Source organism: Colossoma macropomum, unplaced genomic scaffold (genome assembly GCF_904425465.1).
Source record: "Colossoma macropomum unplaced genomic scaffold, Colossoma_macropomum, whole genome shotgun sequence".
Lineage (NCBI taxonomy): Eukaryota > Metazoa > Chordata > Actinopteri > Characiformes > Serrasalmidae > Colossoma > Colossoma macropomum.
The window spans coordinates 2069315-2086712 of NW_023494791.1; the positions used below are offsets into that span (position 1 = coordinate 2069315).

At 40.0% G+C, this 17398-nt stretch overlaps 1 protein-coding gene across 1 annotated transcript in view; it reads right to left on the bottom strand.

Moving 5' to 3' along the window:
* anapc1 (anaphase promoting complex subunit 1) overlaps positions 1–17398 on the bottom strand; it is a 118391-nt gene that overhangs the window by 91739 nt on the left and 9254 nt on the right. Inside the window, exons 6-13 of the mRNA XM_036573632.1 lie at positions 15209–15291; positions 15057–15130; positions 13120–13265; positions 12771–12994; positions 7010–7219; positions 5267–5362; positions 4657–4747; positions 4489–4554 (exon numbers count right to left, since the gene is read on the bottom strand). Coding sequence (XP_036429525.1) covers positions 4489–4554; positions 4657–4747; positions 5267–5362; positions 7010–7219; positions 12771–12994; positions 13120–13265; positions 15057–15130; positions 15209–15291 — 990 coding nt within the window. The remainder of the gene's footprint in view (positions 1–4488; positions 4555–4656; positions 4748–5266; positions 5363–7009; positions 7220–12770; positions 12995–13119; positions 13266–15056; positions 15131–15208; positions 15292–17398) is intronic.

Sequence of the window (17398 nt, forward strand, 5' to 3'; positions counted from 1 at the left end):
CATCATAAAACATGTTGAATCTGAGACATTTATACAGAAACAAAGCCTGTTTCCTGACATTAGGTACGAAAAGGCTGTTCAGGCGTTGTTTCTTTCAGTTACTGAATATGTAATCCACTGGCATGATGTCTTCTCTGTAGGGGTGGGCGATATGATGGTGACATCAAGATAGTGATAAAATATGTCACAATACACTTTTCTGAGTATTTTGTGAATACTGTCAGTTGTTTAACTGGATTTAAAGCAGTGCAATATGTGAAACACTGAATATAAATCATCGTATAATCACAGTATTCAAAGTTTTGACAGTATTTTTTAAAATGTGGGCCTTTTTTTGTGGCTTATCAAACATTTCTGTTCAAAATGAAATGATACATATTATGTATTTTAAAACATTTTAAAATATCATGAAACTTTTCTCTGTAACTACAATCAACTACTACTAACAACTATTATATTGTTCATAATTAATGATAAATTCACTTTTCTCCATGAACATTATATAAAAAAGAACAGATCAGCTTCTCTGAGTGTCTCAACACTGCACCTTTGTCACTTTTGTACTTGCTTATTTTATAAAGCCTCATTAAGCTACTATCATATATATCACCTCTTAAGTAATCACACCCTAAAAAGATGGTTCTTTAAGGGTTCTTTAGTAAAGAAAAGGGTTTTATATAGAACCATGAATGAATGAAATGAACCTTTTAGCCAACTGTGTCTGAACACATCAGAGTTAGACCTCCGCATTTAACCCATCCGCGCAGTGAAACACCACATACACACTAGTGAACACACACACTAGGGGGCAGTGAGCACACTTGCCCGGAGCGGTGGGCAGCCCTATCCACGGCACCTCGGGGGCAGTTGGGGGTTAGGTGCCTTGCTCAAGGGCACTTCAGTCACGTCAGCTGAGAGGATCGAACCGGTGACCTTCTGGTCACAGGGCTGGTTCCCTAACCTCCAGCCTACGACTGCCAAGACCCTTTGCATGATTAAATGGTTCTTTGCATCATTATGGGTTCTTCAGATGTGTATGTAAGTATGTGCGCACGCGCACACACACACACACACACACACACACACACACACACACACACATACACATATATACATATATATGTGCACACATAACAGCAATGGTAGCAGAATCCATTTTGATGCTATACACACTTTAAAGATGAAGACGGCTCTTCAAGGATTCTTCAGTAAAGAAAATAGTTCTACCCTTGAAGAACCGTCTTTTCGGTCAGTTAAAGCCACACAGGAGTAATTCAGTCATTTGTGCTTGATATTCCTGGTAATAACTTCAGAGATCTTTCATGGTCTTACTGTACTTGTTCATATGAGTCATTTAAAATGACTCATCATGAATCTGGTTCTATCAGAGTTAGTTTGACTTAATGTTTTTGCTTGTAATTGTTTACTTTTTTTCTTGTTTTGGAACTCTGCATCACTGAAAATGAGAGCTTACCCTCAATGTGTTTTCCGACATTGTAATAAATGAAACTAAATTAAATTTACTGACAGTTTAGCCTTTGCATTCCTGAGAAGAAACACGAAGTGAGATTGCGTGTCACTAAAATATTTGCATATGACTGCTTACTGCCAACTCATTAAGTGAGCACTGAATTAACAAACACTCCGATGGTCTGTAAGGTCAGACAGCAGAACTACAAGCACAAAGACTAAAGCAGGTGCCTGGAACGCAGAAGAAAATATTCTCTGCTCTTGCTAGCCATCATGACGAGAACATATCTATATCTATCTATCTATATATATCTATATTTATCTATCTATCTATCTATCTATCTATCTATATATATTTGATATATTTGATGCCAACAACACGTTCCAAAAAAGTCGGGATGGGGGCAACAAAAGGCTGGTAAAGTTGTGTAATGCTAAAAACACCTGGTGGTTAATTGGCAACAGGTCAGTAACATGATTGGGTATAAAGAGCATCTCAGAGAGGCGGAGTCTTTCAGAAGTAAAGATGAGAGATGTTTCTCAACATAAAATAGCAAAGGACTTTTGCTTTTCATCATCTACGGTACATAATATCATTAAAAGATACAGAGATTTCTCCAGATTCTCTGAATGTAAGAGACAAGGCCAAAAAACTGTATTAGCTGGCCGTGATCTTTGGGCCCTCAGACGGCACTGCATTAAAAACAGACATGGTTCTGTAGTGGAAATCACTGCATGGGCTCAGAAACACTTCTGAAAAACACTGTCGGTGAACACAGTTCATCACTGCATCCACAAATGCAAGTTAAAACTCTAAAACGCAAAGAAGAAACCAGATATAAACAGGATCCAGCAACGCTGCCTCCTTCTCTGGGCCTGAGCTCATTTGAGATGGACTGAGGTGAAGTGGAAAAGTGTCCTATGGTCCGATAAATCAGCATTTGAAATTCTTTATATCTTTATATTAAACAAGAACGGGAAAACATTTCACTTTCTAAACTACAGCAGTGTCTCCTCAGTTCCCAAACACTTACAGAGTGTTGTTAAAGAAGAGGTGGTGAAACACAGTGGTAAACAGGCCCCCGTCCCAACTTTTTTTGAATGTGTGGTTGGCATTAAATTCAAAATGAGCACATATTTTAAAAAAAAACAAAAAAAAACAATAAAATTTCTCAGTTTCAACATTTGATATTTTGTCTTTTTAGTATTTTCCTTCAAAAATATGGTTTACATGATCTGCACATCATTGCATTCTATTTTTACTTACATTCTGCACAGCATCCGAACTTGAAATGGGGTTATTATATATATATATATATATATATATATATATATATATATATATATATATATATATATATATATACACACACACACACACACACACACACACACACATATATATATATATATATATATATATATATATATATATATATATATATATATATATATATATATATACACACACACAGTCACAAAGGACTATTCACACACATTTTCACCAAAATTTTGACAGCACAGCCGCTCTTATGGCTCGCGCTCAAGATGGCATAAAAAGCCGAGCCACAGAAACGAGCACGCTTGTGCTGGAATGAAACGTCTGTATTTTTAACACATGATGCTTTTGTTCAGTCTGCTGATTGCTTTGGTGCAGTAATTGCTCCTGATCAAAACATGCTTCCACTACCTGCCAGGTTTGCAATCACAAATATTTATGCTTGGCATACGCTGTATATTGTCACCGTCAAAACAAAACCTTTTTATCTTCAAAAACATGCCATTCAATATAAGTAAATATTAAAATTTTGTCTTAAGAGTCACTCTGAGCCATTTTTGTGGCTCTCCTGGTCATGCAATTTGATACAGTGTAGACAGTAGCTGACACTAAGTGTGTAAGTTTTTAAGTAGTTTTGTTCCAACAGTAACAGGACACTGAATATTACGCTGCCAACAGCCATCGCACTGTACAACACCTCGTCACTGTGCCAGGACATTACTGTATACTGAGCCACTCACACTGCACTGTCACTTCGTTTATGCATCCATAAATGTCAACTGTTAAATGTAAACTGTACAACTGTTAACATTTAATGCTACAGTCCATGGTCAGTAGCTCATTCACTGTAGGGACAGGCACCACTCATGCAACTACTTTGTATGTTTTGGTACTGTACATTACTCTTACTGTTTACTGTTTTAGTGTATTTTATTCTATTATTTATTTCCACTTTCTTTTCATATATCAGTAAATAGTGTACGGCGATACTTTGCTCCTGTTCATTTTGCTCTTTTTGGCTCTTGTCTGTCCATCCATCTATCCATCCATCGATGCACCCACCCACCCACCCACCCACCCATCCATCCACCCATCCATCCATCTAACCGTCCATCCATCCATCCATCCATCTATCCATCTATCTATCCATACATCTATCCATACGTCTATCCATACCTCTATCCATACCTCTATCCATACCTCTATCCATACCTCTATCCATCTATCCATCCATCTATCCATACATCCATCCGTCTATCCATCTGTCTATCCATCTATCACAAATCACAAAAAAAATATTAAAGCTACACTATGTACGTTTTGGGGATTTGGAGCCCTCTCTGGTGGAAATGTGGAAATTCACACAACATGAGGAAGAACATTATAGGAAACATATGTAACATGGGTTGTGCTTCGAATCCCAATGAACGGATGAATCTGACGATTGAAAAAAGAATTCATACAGAGATCTCAGTCAAAACTCGGTGAAGGACGCTTTTTTGGAAGACCTGAGTGAATTATGTACTATTGTCATCATATCTTCATCAGTATAATATTGATTTTGCATTTGAAGCAGCAGCACACACTCTCCATAATCTCCACATACATGTTTTTACTCTCCTGACTCTCCAATTCTCAGTCAGTTTTAAAATCTTTTTTTAATCTTAAAATCTTATATAGTGCTGTTTTAAGTGTGAAGATGGAGAAAAAAAAAAAAGTCTGCATAAATGCCAGCTTACCCGTGTGACTCCGGTGTACAAGACCAGGCTGCCATTGGTCTCCAAAACCAGCAAAGCATCAATGTCCTACCAAAATAAATCCAACCAATCAGGTGAAATGCTTATTGTTTCATTTGCAAATTTCCAATCCATTCATTTCATCTCTAATCTGCCGTCATGGATCCTCACCTCCAAGGGTGCAGCGTCTTTAGCAGGAATGGTGGTAACTGATGCAAATATCAGCTGGTTGGTTTCATTGCCTTCAAGAAACTTCACACACCTGAGACAGTCAGATATAATAGAGGATAAAAAGGCAAGTTAAAAAGGTACAGCTCTTAAAAAAGATGGTTGTTCAAGGGTTATTTACTAAAGACAATGGTTCAATACAGAACCATGAACACCACAGAACAAAAAAAAAACATCTGCATGGTTAAAGGGCTCTTTACATCATGAAAGCGTTCTTCAGACTGATGGAGAATGCGATTTAGATGGTTCTATATAGCACCTTTTTGAAAAGGTTCTATAAAGCACCATATAGGTTTGGCTATTGTGACTATGTCAAGTTTGTAACAATAGGAGAACCCTATAGACCCATCTAAAGTGATCATGGCTCTACACAGAACCATTTTCTGCACTAAAGAACCCATGAAGAACCACCTTTTTAAGTTGTGTACATGGAACCAATTAGTCTCCCATGTGAAATCAGTAGCTCAAAAAAGAATAACACCAAAACAGCACTTTGGAATAACAGCAAAGACAAGAAGAACCGGAGAAAACAAACAAGTGGACGTGTGCCCACCTGAGCTGCTGGTGGGATTCAACCAGAAAGCAGAGGTATCTGCTCTCACACAGGTCAGAGGTGATGAACACTTTGGAGGCCTGGCAGCTTTTCTCCCTGAACAGACACGAAAACATACAATATAAACAATCCAAACATCCAGCGTGTGTGAAAGCATTTCATTTTCTACAAATACCGTCTCATTTTACTGTATATATAAGCATCATGAGGGGCACTGAGGGGACATACAGCCTATTCTCACACAACAGCCTCAATTATGTCTATAAATATCAGTCATAATGATCATACAGATAAACAACATTCACATAATTCAGTAAATCAGTATGATTCAGAAAAACAAACCTTTTTCAGCCTTTTTTTAAAACTGTCATTCGTGCTATATAAATATATACATACAGATATAGCGCTTTGCAGAAATTGCCTTAAATAATGTGCTTAAGTGGCCAGGATATGTATAGTACCTGTACAGCACTGTATGTTTTAATGTAGTTTTAGAATACCTATTCCAACAACAGTATACAGATCATAAAACGCTGAGAGGAAAAACTATTGTCTATAGATTTATATTCAAAGCTTACTGTGTTGCGGTGTGAAGGATCTGATCACTGAAGTCGGAAATGCCAATAAGCTTAAAATCAATTAAATCATTACAATAAATACAAATAATTTCAATACAATACACAGTGATTATATACGTCTTTGTGTTCGTTTAACAATTTTCAAATCTCTCCTCGAGGAACTCCAGCATTAACTGCAGTTTTCATTCAATACTTGGTTCGGTTAATCAATAACTGGTCAACTCAGTTAATCAATTGATAAAGTGTGCTGCTGATGGAATTTGGTAAATCCATGTGATGGTTGTGGGCTTCCAGGAGGAATCTGGAACTTTGTTCTCCAAACCAGCTCAAAAGATTTTAGCTACTAAAAAAAATGAATAAAGTTAAAAAAAAAAAAAATCTTGTAACTTTCTACTGTATTTATGCTTATTGGCATATAATTCTAATGCTATATGCTGATCAAATACACACTTACTGCCTTACATAACGTGCCTAAGTGGCTTAGACTTCTGTTTACACCACTGCTTGTTTTAATGATTTAGTCCAACAGATAAAAAATATATATTGTGTATGAATTTATCTTCAAATCTCACTGCGTTGCGGTATTTGGTCACACAAGTTGGAAAATGTTACTAAAAATAAGATTAAAAACAATTACAATACAAATATCTATTATTCAATACTTGGTTCGGTTAATCAATAACTGGTTAGATCAGTTAATCAATTGTTAAATCAAGTGTGCTGCTGATGAAATTTGATAAATCCGTGTCACAGCTTTGGGCTTTTTTGAAGTTTTTTCTTCAAACCAGTTCAAAAGATTTTGGCTACTTTTAAAATATATATATATATATATATAAAAAACCACATATATAACTTTATTACTGTATTTATGTTTATTTGCAGTTGAGGGTAAAAAAAATAATATACTGTTTACAAAATTATGTTCAAATCTCACTGCGCTGTGGTAATAAGAATTTGGTCACACAAGTTGGAAAATGATAACAAAAAATAAATTTGAAACCAATTAAATCATTTAGCCTCATTTTAAATCACTCAGCCAGTCTTCACTGTTCGTATATGCAAATAAAAAGATAAGTTTTAGCTTAACGTTTTTAACTTGGGTCTCAGTATTTGTCACGTTTGTAAGAATAATGGAAAGTAAAAGTTAAAAAAAGAGACTGTTAACCTGTGAGTTGTGGTGGTTTCTGTCCACAGCTGCTCGATGCACAGGTCAGGCAGGATGGGCTCCATCTCGGGCAGCAGCGCGGTTTCATTTAGGGTGCTGTTGGGTGAAGCTAACAGGCTGTGCCCTCGGGCAGACGGGGAGTGGCACGATATGTTAAAGCGCTGCCCTCCGGTAAAAGAGGGAGCCGCGATGCCAGGGGAGTGGGCTCGGCTGGTGAAGAGGCACAAACAGGGTATCAAACAAGAGCAAAAGAGGGAGAGAGTCACAGTTAAAACAGCACAATTACATCAGGTTCTGCTTTCACAAATAAGTCCCAGTACAATTTATGCTCAAACAGTTACGTTCAGTTGGACATTCTGACAGTACGGTCTGAACACGGCTGGGCAGCTTCTAGTTACAGCGCTCCAGGGAATGATCGGCAGAGACATTTGAAATTGGAGCAGTTAATTTCTGTGACCGATGTTCCTGTTTTAAGGGCGGCACGGTGGCGCAGTGGGTGACGTTGTCACCTCACAGCAAGAGGGGCCTGGGTTCGATTCCCAGCCGGGCGACTGCAGTCCTTTCAGTGTGGAGTTTGCATGTTCGCCCCGTGTCTGCGTGGGTTTCCTTCCACAGTCCAAAGACATGCAGTCAGGCCAATCAGACTCGCTATATGGCCCCTAGGTGTGTGTGAGTGTATCGTTGTGGTAGTGTTGTTTCCTTGTTGTCTGTCTTTTGTTCTCACAGCTGCCGAGCGGGAGGAAGTAAAGAAGCATAAAGTCCAGAACCAGCTGGTTCCGAGACGGTGTCTTCCCCGGGCCATCAGGCTGCTGAACAGCCAGTAGTGCCGGTGTACTGGTCTATAGGCCTGTCACTACATCATCATCATCATCATGACCTTCACAGACAATCTACACCTCATTCACATCTCAAACTCACATCAGACTCACTCTCACTGTAACTTCAATCTAGCAAATCTATACCTGCACATATAGACTGACATCTCGTACATCTTCTATCCACATCCTGTATAATCTGGAAAATATATACATATACACCGATCAGGCATAACATTCTGACCACCTCCTTGTTTCTACGCTCATTGTTCATTTTATCAGCTCCACTTACTATATAGGTGCACCTTGTAGTTCTACAGTTACAGATTGTAGTCCATCTGTTTCTCTGATACTTTGTTAGCCCCCTTTTACCCTGTTCTTCAGTGGTCAGGACCCCCATGGACCCTCACAGAGCAGGTACTATTTGGGTGGTGGATCATTCTCAGCACTGCAGTAACACTGACGTGGTGGTGGTGTGTTAGTGTGTGTTGCGCTGGTCTGAGTGGATCAGACACAGCAGTGCTGCTGGAGTTTTTAAACACCTCAGTGTCACTGCTGGACTGAGAATAGTCCACCAACCAAAAATATCCAGCCAACAGCGTCCTGTGGGCAGCGTCCTGTGACCATTGATGAAGGACTAGAGGATGACCAACACAAACTGTGCAGCAGCAGATGAGCTATCGTCTCTGACTTTACATCTACAAGGTGGACTGACAAGGTAGGAGTGTCTAATAGAGTGGACAGTGAGTGGACACAGTGTTTAAAAACTCCAGCAGCCCTGCTGTGTCTGATCCAATTATATATATATATATAAATACTCAAGTACTTGTTTGTTATGTTGGTGTTTATTTCCTTATTTAGTATTCAGAAGCTTTGTCTTTTAACCCTAAACCCGACAGAGCTCTAAACCTCTAGATCTCTAGAGCTCACATCCACCCTTTTCTTTGAAAGAGAGAAGATGAGATCCGATATTCAGATGAAGAAGCAGCTGACAGGCCTCAGTCACTCGAGATGGAGACAAACAGAGACAGCAGGCTAGCTAATCGATATAAACAGCTGTAAATCTACAAATTTAGCACAATAGACTAAAATCTGTCAATCTTGAACAAGATACATATTCGTCTACTGAAGGTCTCACTTGTGAGGGAAGTGAACTTGGAGCATTAAAGGCCGATCTATAGTCCAGGCGACAAAAACTGACGTAAAAGAGACAAAATCCGTCTGCTGGGGCGCTGCAGACCTTGTCACGTACATCAAGAAATATGAAAGGGCGCAGATGTTGTCGTGCACACTGATTAGATAGAAGCTCAAAGTTCTACGTTCTGGAGTGTTGCCGTGGTCACGGTGTGCGGCTGTGACTTTCTTGCTGCTCTGCTGCTGTCAGAAACAGAGAAGGTTGCCTTGCCAGCTATTCAGAACCAGGATCAATATACATTTATAATGCAGCTGAAAATCCTACTGTTACTGCAGTTTGACTGCAGCAGCTGTTTTCTGTTCTGTGCTTTCACCGCTGTTTCAGTAGCTTTCATAGAAACTACTGATGTTCTAATCTGACGTCTTGTCGCTGGCGCAGGACTTTAAAAGCCTACAGCACTGCGACATCTGTCAACTAGGGCTGGACGATTAATCGAAAAGTAATCGAAATCGACATTCAGAACCTCTAACTGACAAAATCTTGCCCATGTCGGTTATTTCATTTTTTTTAAACTCTGTTAATCCTTTCCCAACTCTGTGTGTTCATGTACTGCCCCCTTAAAACTTACTACCACACGTGTATCACAGACTCCGCCACGTCCACTCTGCAACATGGAAGCGAAGGCTGCGTTCACACAGCAGGTAAAAGTGGCCCAAATCTGATTTTCTCACCAAATCTGATTTTTTTGTTTGGCTGTTCTGTGATCTGTATCATCAGTCTGAACAGATCAGCTCCTAAACTGACCCTCATGTGTAAAAGAACAGAGCGTCACGCTGCTTCACGGCTCATCCAGAGGTCAACAATCACGACCGCCAACGAGCGCCAGTCGCTCCCGGAGGTTCAGCTTCATCTTCACCAGCATCACAGGAGCCATCATGAAGCTTCACTGACTGACAGCTGGGCTCATCACCCAGAATGTGTTTGAGCCGTAAAAAGGGCGCGGTCACTTCTTTGGTTCGCGTCCTCGAATTCTTTAAACTCTGCTTTCAGACTTTTAACTGTGCTTTGACGCTGCAGCCTCGTTCTCCTGCGGCCGCGTTCGGACATTTCTTTAGAAATCTCTTTGAACACGGAGGGTTTAGATGAGTCTCTTCTGATTTTTGTACAGAAATATCACCCCAAATGTTTTTGAGTCTCAGCAGCGTGAAATTACGACGAATGCCGAGTTGGATTGACGTAAAAGCCGTGTGAATTCCGATCTGGCTGTCGTGACGATTTACATTAAGGTATGCTGAGCATATTTACAGTACAAACCTTTTCAGTGAACTATGAGGGCAAAAAAACAAACAAACAAAAAAAATCAAAAACAAAATAATCGTTCATTGATCGTAATGGAGGTAAAACATTCAATTAACTGTGTCAACCACAGTTTTTGTTTCGTTGAGTGACACTTGTCACCTAGACTATAAACTGGCCTTAAGTCAGCAGTGGAATATGAACTCTGCTCCATTCAGTAAACCAGCAAAACTGACTATGAAAACTTGTAACGAACATATCGCTACTGTCGGAACAAAACCTGGGATCTCCAAAACGCTAACTTTACAGGAGAAGGAAAAAACTTACTTCACTCTCAATGTAGTCAATGGAACCAGACTTTTCCCCCCCAAGTCATTTTGGGTTATTTCTGTTTGTCCATTCGCCATGAAATTTACACACAATGTAAAGAACAACAGACATTTTCTAAAAAAAAACTGACAAAAATGGAGATGCAAGGTTTTGTTTCAACAGCAGCAATATTTAATGAACATACTTAAAATTACAGTTAATTATGAAACATAAAAATTATTGTAGCAGTATTCAAAATAAGTATTTTACTACCTGTTTAGAAACCAACAAATACTGTAAGAGCAGCCCTGTGGAATGTTCCTGCAGGAAACCAGGTGACAAAACTAACTATGATTTGATTAGACAGTGTGATTTTAAATTCCTGTGCAAAGCACTTTGAGATTCTGTAGTGAAAATGAAAAGTGCTGCATAAATAACATTTTATTTGTTATTATTAGTGTCTACTACTGTCATTCAATTTAAAGTATAAATCTATAGCTGCACCCTAGCCACCACCTGAAACACTACAGCAACCACCTACCCACACCATAACAAACACCAGTGAAATCCTGAAGCTACACAATCACTGTGAATGAGCTGTGCGTAAGCAGGAAAATGCTAAAGCACTTTTAACTGTTCTGCGGTCTCATTTTAAACAAAAAGGGAATCGTGCTTTTGCTGTTGCCGCACCGAGACTTTGGAATGGTCTCCCAAGTGACCTTAGGCTCCATCTGTGACTGTTCGATTTGCTGTCAGCAGTTAAACTGTCAAACTGTGGACTGAGGACTGTATATTGTTGTGTTAATGTACATTGTTGGTGACCAGAAGGTGGAAATCCTTTTTGTGTTTTATTGTAAAGCACTTTGGTTCTAAATGTGCTTTATAAATAGGGCTGGGTGATAAAACGATAACGATAATTATTACGATATAAGTTTCCTCGATAGAAATATAAGAAATGATCGATAAACGTTCGATATGATAGACCGTTCTCACACTTTTTCTACTCCGCTGTCGCCACGAGAGGGCGCACTTTCGAGTCTTTCGATATGATTGGGGCGGGGTTGGGGGTCACAGAGTGAAATGAGTTGCCAAATATACTTTAGCAATGTCTGAAACGTGGAGTTATACATTCCCTGTTTGAGTGAAGCGACCGGCGATCTGTTCTCCTGTGACTGAGTGTGAGTGACGAGATCAGTGGCGTAACTAAACTGTCCTACAGTGAACTCATTACATACATACGCCCTCTTTACATTCATCCTAACAAGCTTTAGCAGCGTTAAATCACGTCTGCTCCTCACAACTACAGCACTGTTACAGCGCTCAGTCATATTTTAGTATTAGTGCATTCACAAGCAACAAAAGTGAAAGTTCATGCAAATTAAACTACTATCAATAAACTACAATGTAGTAATCAAACTACTACAATAGAATACAGGAATCCAGTCGTCTGCTAGCTGGTGTCTGAATACTGTGATATGCTCTGATATAGATGTGGTGGAAGTGATGGCAGTAAGGCGGTGTGATCCATCACTGACCTACTGAGCCAGCTAATGTTTGCTGTTCATATTAGGCTGAAGTTGTTGGGAAACTAATCAGTTTAGCACTTGTAACCAGATTGCAGAGCGCTCGTCACCAGACTGCAAAAATTATCTGTTTTCTTTCTTAAATTATGACTATTAGAAAAATTGCGGCTGTGCTTTTCCAGCTGGTAAAAACAGCTAATCAGAAACTTTCTCCCACTGTCCCAAGACAGATTAGTGAAATGTTCCACTGTTTGGCGAGTGTTTGTTCTGACCATAAAGGATAAAAAACAGCAATCAGCCACTTAGGAGCAAAAATCAGCCTTCAAACTTAAAGAAATAATGATTTGACACTTATCGCGATATGTATCGATATCGACTGATTTGCATTTTTTTAATCGTGATATTTTTGGCCTTATCACCCAGCTCTATATATATATATATATATATAAATAAAATTAACTTACTGACCTAAACTGAAAATTTTCAAGCAGTATTCTCACGCTCCACTGTTGTCGGTTCTAAAATAACCAAATTCAACCGAATGGTTAAATTAGAGACGGCACAGTGTATTGAACTGTTTCCTAAAGCGCTGTAAAGACACCGAATTGTTTTGAGGTCAAAGATTTACATCTTCTAATCAGAAAACTCTCAGAGGTGTGATGAGTACAGACAGTCTGGCTAACCTGAGGGCAGCCATGTTGGAGATGTTGGGCGAGTGGGCGCGAGAGTGCAGACTGGGGGACGAAGGCACGCGACTCTGGTTGTGCAGGGCATGGCAGTGCAGCGGTGAGCCAGGAGAGTCCAGCCGGGTCACATTCCTCAGATGGGTGCCAAGGAAGCTGTGGGCAGCCATGGGGGTCGGAGCAGGGCCGTCCGGCCCTGGACACTTCAGCACTGTGGACTGTTCCTGCGGGAAACCACAGGACAAAAACTATGACTTACAGACTTTACTGTCTTTCCAATAGTGATATAATAGTTTCTCTTAATAACTCGGATATGATGTAAAATCAATAACAGCAGGCCCACCGTTACCTCTGGCGTGACTTTGCGCAGAGCCCAGACAGTGTGAGTGCACTGCAGGGCGTCGTAGGTCATGATGATAGAAGGTTCCTCACAGGAGAAAACCACTCGGAGTGCACTGTCCGACACGTACTGTAGCCGTACCGTCTCAAACAGACCTGCCAGACAGAGGGGCTTGTCACTGTGCTGCCTTTAGAGGGGCTCAGCACTAACAAAGGTGCTCAACTGCAGTGCTGGAGGGTCAAAGTCCAGCACAGCGTGGTGATTTTTCTGATTCAACTCACAATGATTACAAAAGTGCATTCCATGAACTAAAAGCAGAGCGACTCCACAACTCAGATCAGGGATTCTCAACCACTGGGCCGTGGACCACAAGGGGGCCGTGAAGCACCCTCCGGTGGTCCTCAGGCCAGTACTGAGAAGGAGCCAGAGGTCCATAGTGGGCCAGCGACGGTACTTCGTCATATAAGTCAGTGAACAAATTTGACTTAATAATGACAAAGAAACACAAAATGTTCCCGAATCGTAAACGATATTAATACAGGTCATGCAACAATGGTGCACGTTTCAACTGTCCACTCACAAATTTTTGCTAAATTTACCACAGTTCTACCTGATTTCAGGTATAAAACACGCTTATGTTTGCCCTGTGCTGATATTTAATGTTCAGTGATGTACATGGAATGTTGTGCCACCCAAATATTGTGAAAATTGCTGTGTTGAAAATTTCCCAAATATGAATTTCTGAAGCAAAAAAGGGCCTCCATGCTTTCTAGTGATAAAAACGTGGACCTAGAGGTGGAAAAGGTTAAGAACCCCTGTTTTAGATGGTTGCTAGGGTTTCAGGTGGTTGCTAAGGTGTGGCAAGGCAAGCACTATAAATGAGATAACAACAGTACACACTAATAATAATTAATAATAAATATTATATATATAAAGAAACACTGGAAAGATAAAAACACTTAGCTGTAAGTAAAAAATAACAGCACAAATTCAAAAATGTGTGAAAATTAGTCACAATACTTCCAGCCTAAATAAAGGTTTTTAATTTGGAATTTAAAAACTATTGAGCTTGCGGATTGTTATTTAGGAGTTTGATCTTCCACCAACCGAGCTCTAAGAGATCCCAGGATCCTAGAGGCTATTCGTTTCATGTGACGTCATTCTGAGGACTGAATCAGGGAGTGACTGCGCTGCGTGACGCCTTCAATCTGCTGTGCTTTGTAAAGGATTCACCTTCAAGACGCAACAGAAACCGAGAGACGAGAGACACACAGACCTTTAATTCAGTGTTTTCACTCCAGGCTTGGAGCCGCTGCACTGTATAGTGTAGTGTTTCTCTGCTGTTCACCTCGTTCAGCTCAAGAAGGGATTAATTAGCTGATAATATCAGGTATTTTAACCAGGAAACCACAGTTATGCAGTGCAGGGGTTTCAGGACTGGAGCTGAACTCTGAACTAACTGCACTAGCAAACTTACAGAATCACGTCTGTCGAAACACGACGTTGTTTTCAGACCCACGACATTCAGTCTGATATTTAACGCTTATGTTTCTCCATTCAAACGTCATTTAAATCAGAAACAGAGAGTAAAGTTATCCTGGCTGTCTGCAGCTCTAAAGGCCAGCATTGTTCACATCTGTGTTAATTAGCTGATGTCGTTACCCTCCTATGATGACAAAGAGTTTCTCTCCTCTTTATGCAGCACCATGGGATCCTTTACCCACCCTGACGTATATACAATATATATATATTGTTTTGTTTTGTTTTGTTTTTTTATATAAACATAATATTAATATCATTATTAATACAACAATAATACAAAAGTCAAAGGCTGTTCATTTATAAATGTACATGTTCAAACTGAAAAATAAATGGTCAGAATATCTTCCCTATAAAAACAATGCTGTACATGGAGTTAAACAAGCAGAGACAGGACCGTGACTGACCTGTGGACTTGCAGACAACAGGCGCTATTTCATCCAGCGGGTGGAGCATGCTGAACAGGGTGGGAAGAGGCTCTCTGACCAAAAAAAGCAGAATTATCAATCAACTATCAACACCAAAGGCCAGTAAGGGAAAGAAATCAAATCTGCAATACCTCGTGGGACTCATGGGAGCATCAGACGTGACGTTTTTGCGCTCAAACAGCAATCCGAACTTGGTTGGCCACAGTGTAGAGACCTGAACAATAGAGACAGGGTTAATTGGGAATTAATGAAGCGTGTTTGCAGTTCTAATGTAATTTATTTTGTTGTTTATTTTGCTCAATAGTGAACGGTGCTTTATAATTTTGTATTTTGCGATTTGAATGAAGGGGAGGTTAGTTAGAGTCTGTACTTGCATCACAGCAAGTCAGAGGCGCATCATTTTGATAATAACTTATCGCTCCTCATATCATTGTGATATCAGACATAGAACATTGCATCTTTTGGTCAGTTCTGGTCACTCCAACTCATCCCAAAGGTGTTGGATGGAGCTCCAACACTCTAGAGAACGCAGTTCCACTGCTCCACAGCCCAATGCTGGGGGGTTTACACCCCTCTAGCCCACGCTGGGCATTGAGCATGGAGACCTCAGGCTCATGTGACCTTAGGCTGCTCCAGAGTGTCCCATTCTATTACTCAGTGCTTTTCTATAGAGATTATATAAGCTGTAGGTATGCAATTGAAACCTGTATCAGCAATAGATGCAGCTTAAAGTAGCTGAATTCACTCATTAGAAGGACCGTCTGGATAAGTCTGGACAGAATACCGCTGTACCTAATACCTAAACTGGACTGGTTTACTATCTGCAATGTTCTTGAAGTGTCCACAGCGTGGTTGCATTTTCTATGAAAATAATGAAAATATATTGGTTGGTATTCAGAATTGACGTTTTCAGATCAGAGCAGAAAACAAATAAAAATGTATAAATTACGAGAGAAAATATCAACACAGTTTTCAGTGCACGAATATTCAGAAACCAAAAGTGGGAAAATGAAATTACATCACATCAAAGCTTGTGAAACATGGCAGCATTTGCCAAGTCTCTTAAACATGCCGTCCAAATGATGGCGCTTGTCAGAAGCAAGCAAGAGTCTTTGTGCTGTCACTGTGCCAAATCAGCCATTACTACCACAGAGAGAGTGCTAGAGACGAGACCCAGCCAACATCAGTAACTGAGTAAATCAGGATGATTACGCTTTTCAAATCCCACACAGGACCAGATAATGATATGCGAAAGACAGACAGTTAAAAGCATGCTCTGCAATACTGCGAGGAAAACACACACACACACACACACACACACACACACACACACACACAGATCAGGCATAACATCATGACCACCTCCTTGTTTCTACGCTCATTGTCCATTTTATCAGCTCCACTTACTATATAGGTGCACTTTGTAGTTCTACAGTTACAGACTGTAGTCCATCTGTTTCTCTGATACTTTGTTAGCCCCCTTTTACCCTGTTCTTCAGTGGTCAGGACCCCCATGGACCCTCACAGAGCAGGTACTGTTTGGGTGGTGGATCATTCTCAGCACTGCAGTAACACTGACATGGTGGTGGTGTGTTAGTGTGTGTTGCGCTGGTCTATATATATATATATATATATGTAAAAACACAGTTCAAACATGTAGAGTCAAGTGTCATTAATATGTGCTGTTCTAATTTCACCTCCACCGATTTTTCTAAATTTCTACATAATTAAGCAGTGAAGATGTAAACAGAGTCATTCAGAGTGGTTTGGTGTGAAACGCTTCGTTATAGAGAAACTTACAGAGTCAGAACTGTTCACAGTGGTGGTGATAGGAACCAGACGTCCACCTCTAAAAGCTCCCTCACTGAAAGTTACTACATGAAATGATTATTAAAAAAGCTGTCTGATGCCTGAGAGTTTGTTTTATGATAGTTTTAGGTTGAAGTTTTGGCTTAAAAAGTATTCAAATGCATGTATTTGAATCTGTTCATGGCACAGAACAGGGGCACACGCAGGGCGCTGTGAGACAAAATAGTCCCCAAAGAAAACTTATTATTTCAGACTTTCCACTATTTTCCATCATCAACATTCCATATAAACTCAGAAGACTCGTGTAGGTTCACTGGTGGTTCTGGATAGTAAATAAAATGGCTATATCTGTGTTGTAGTCATGGCGACCCCTGGTTCCTATCACCACCACTCTGAAAAATTTCGACTTGGTCAGTATTCTGTTAAGTGTTTTTCAAAAAGAAAGACACCTTCCGAGGTTCATGAATTTCTGGAATTACCGCAATCAACTCAGCGAAATTTAACACTACTGC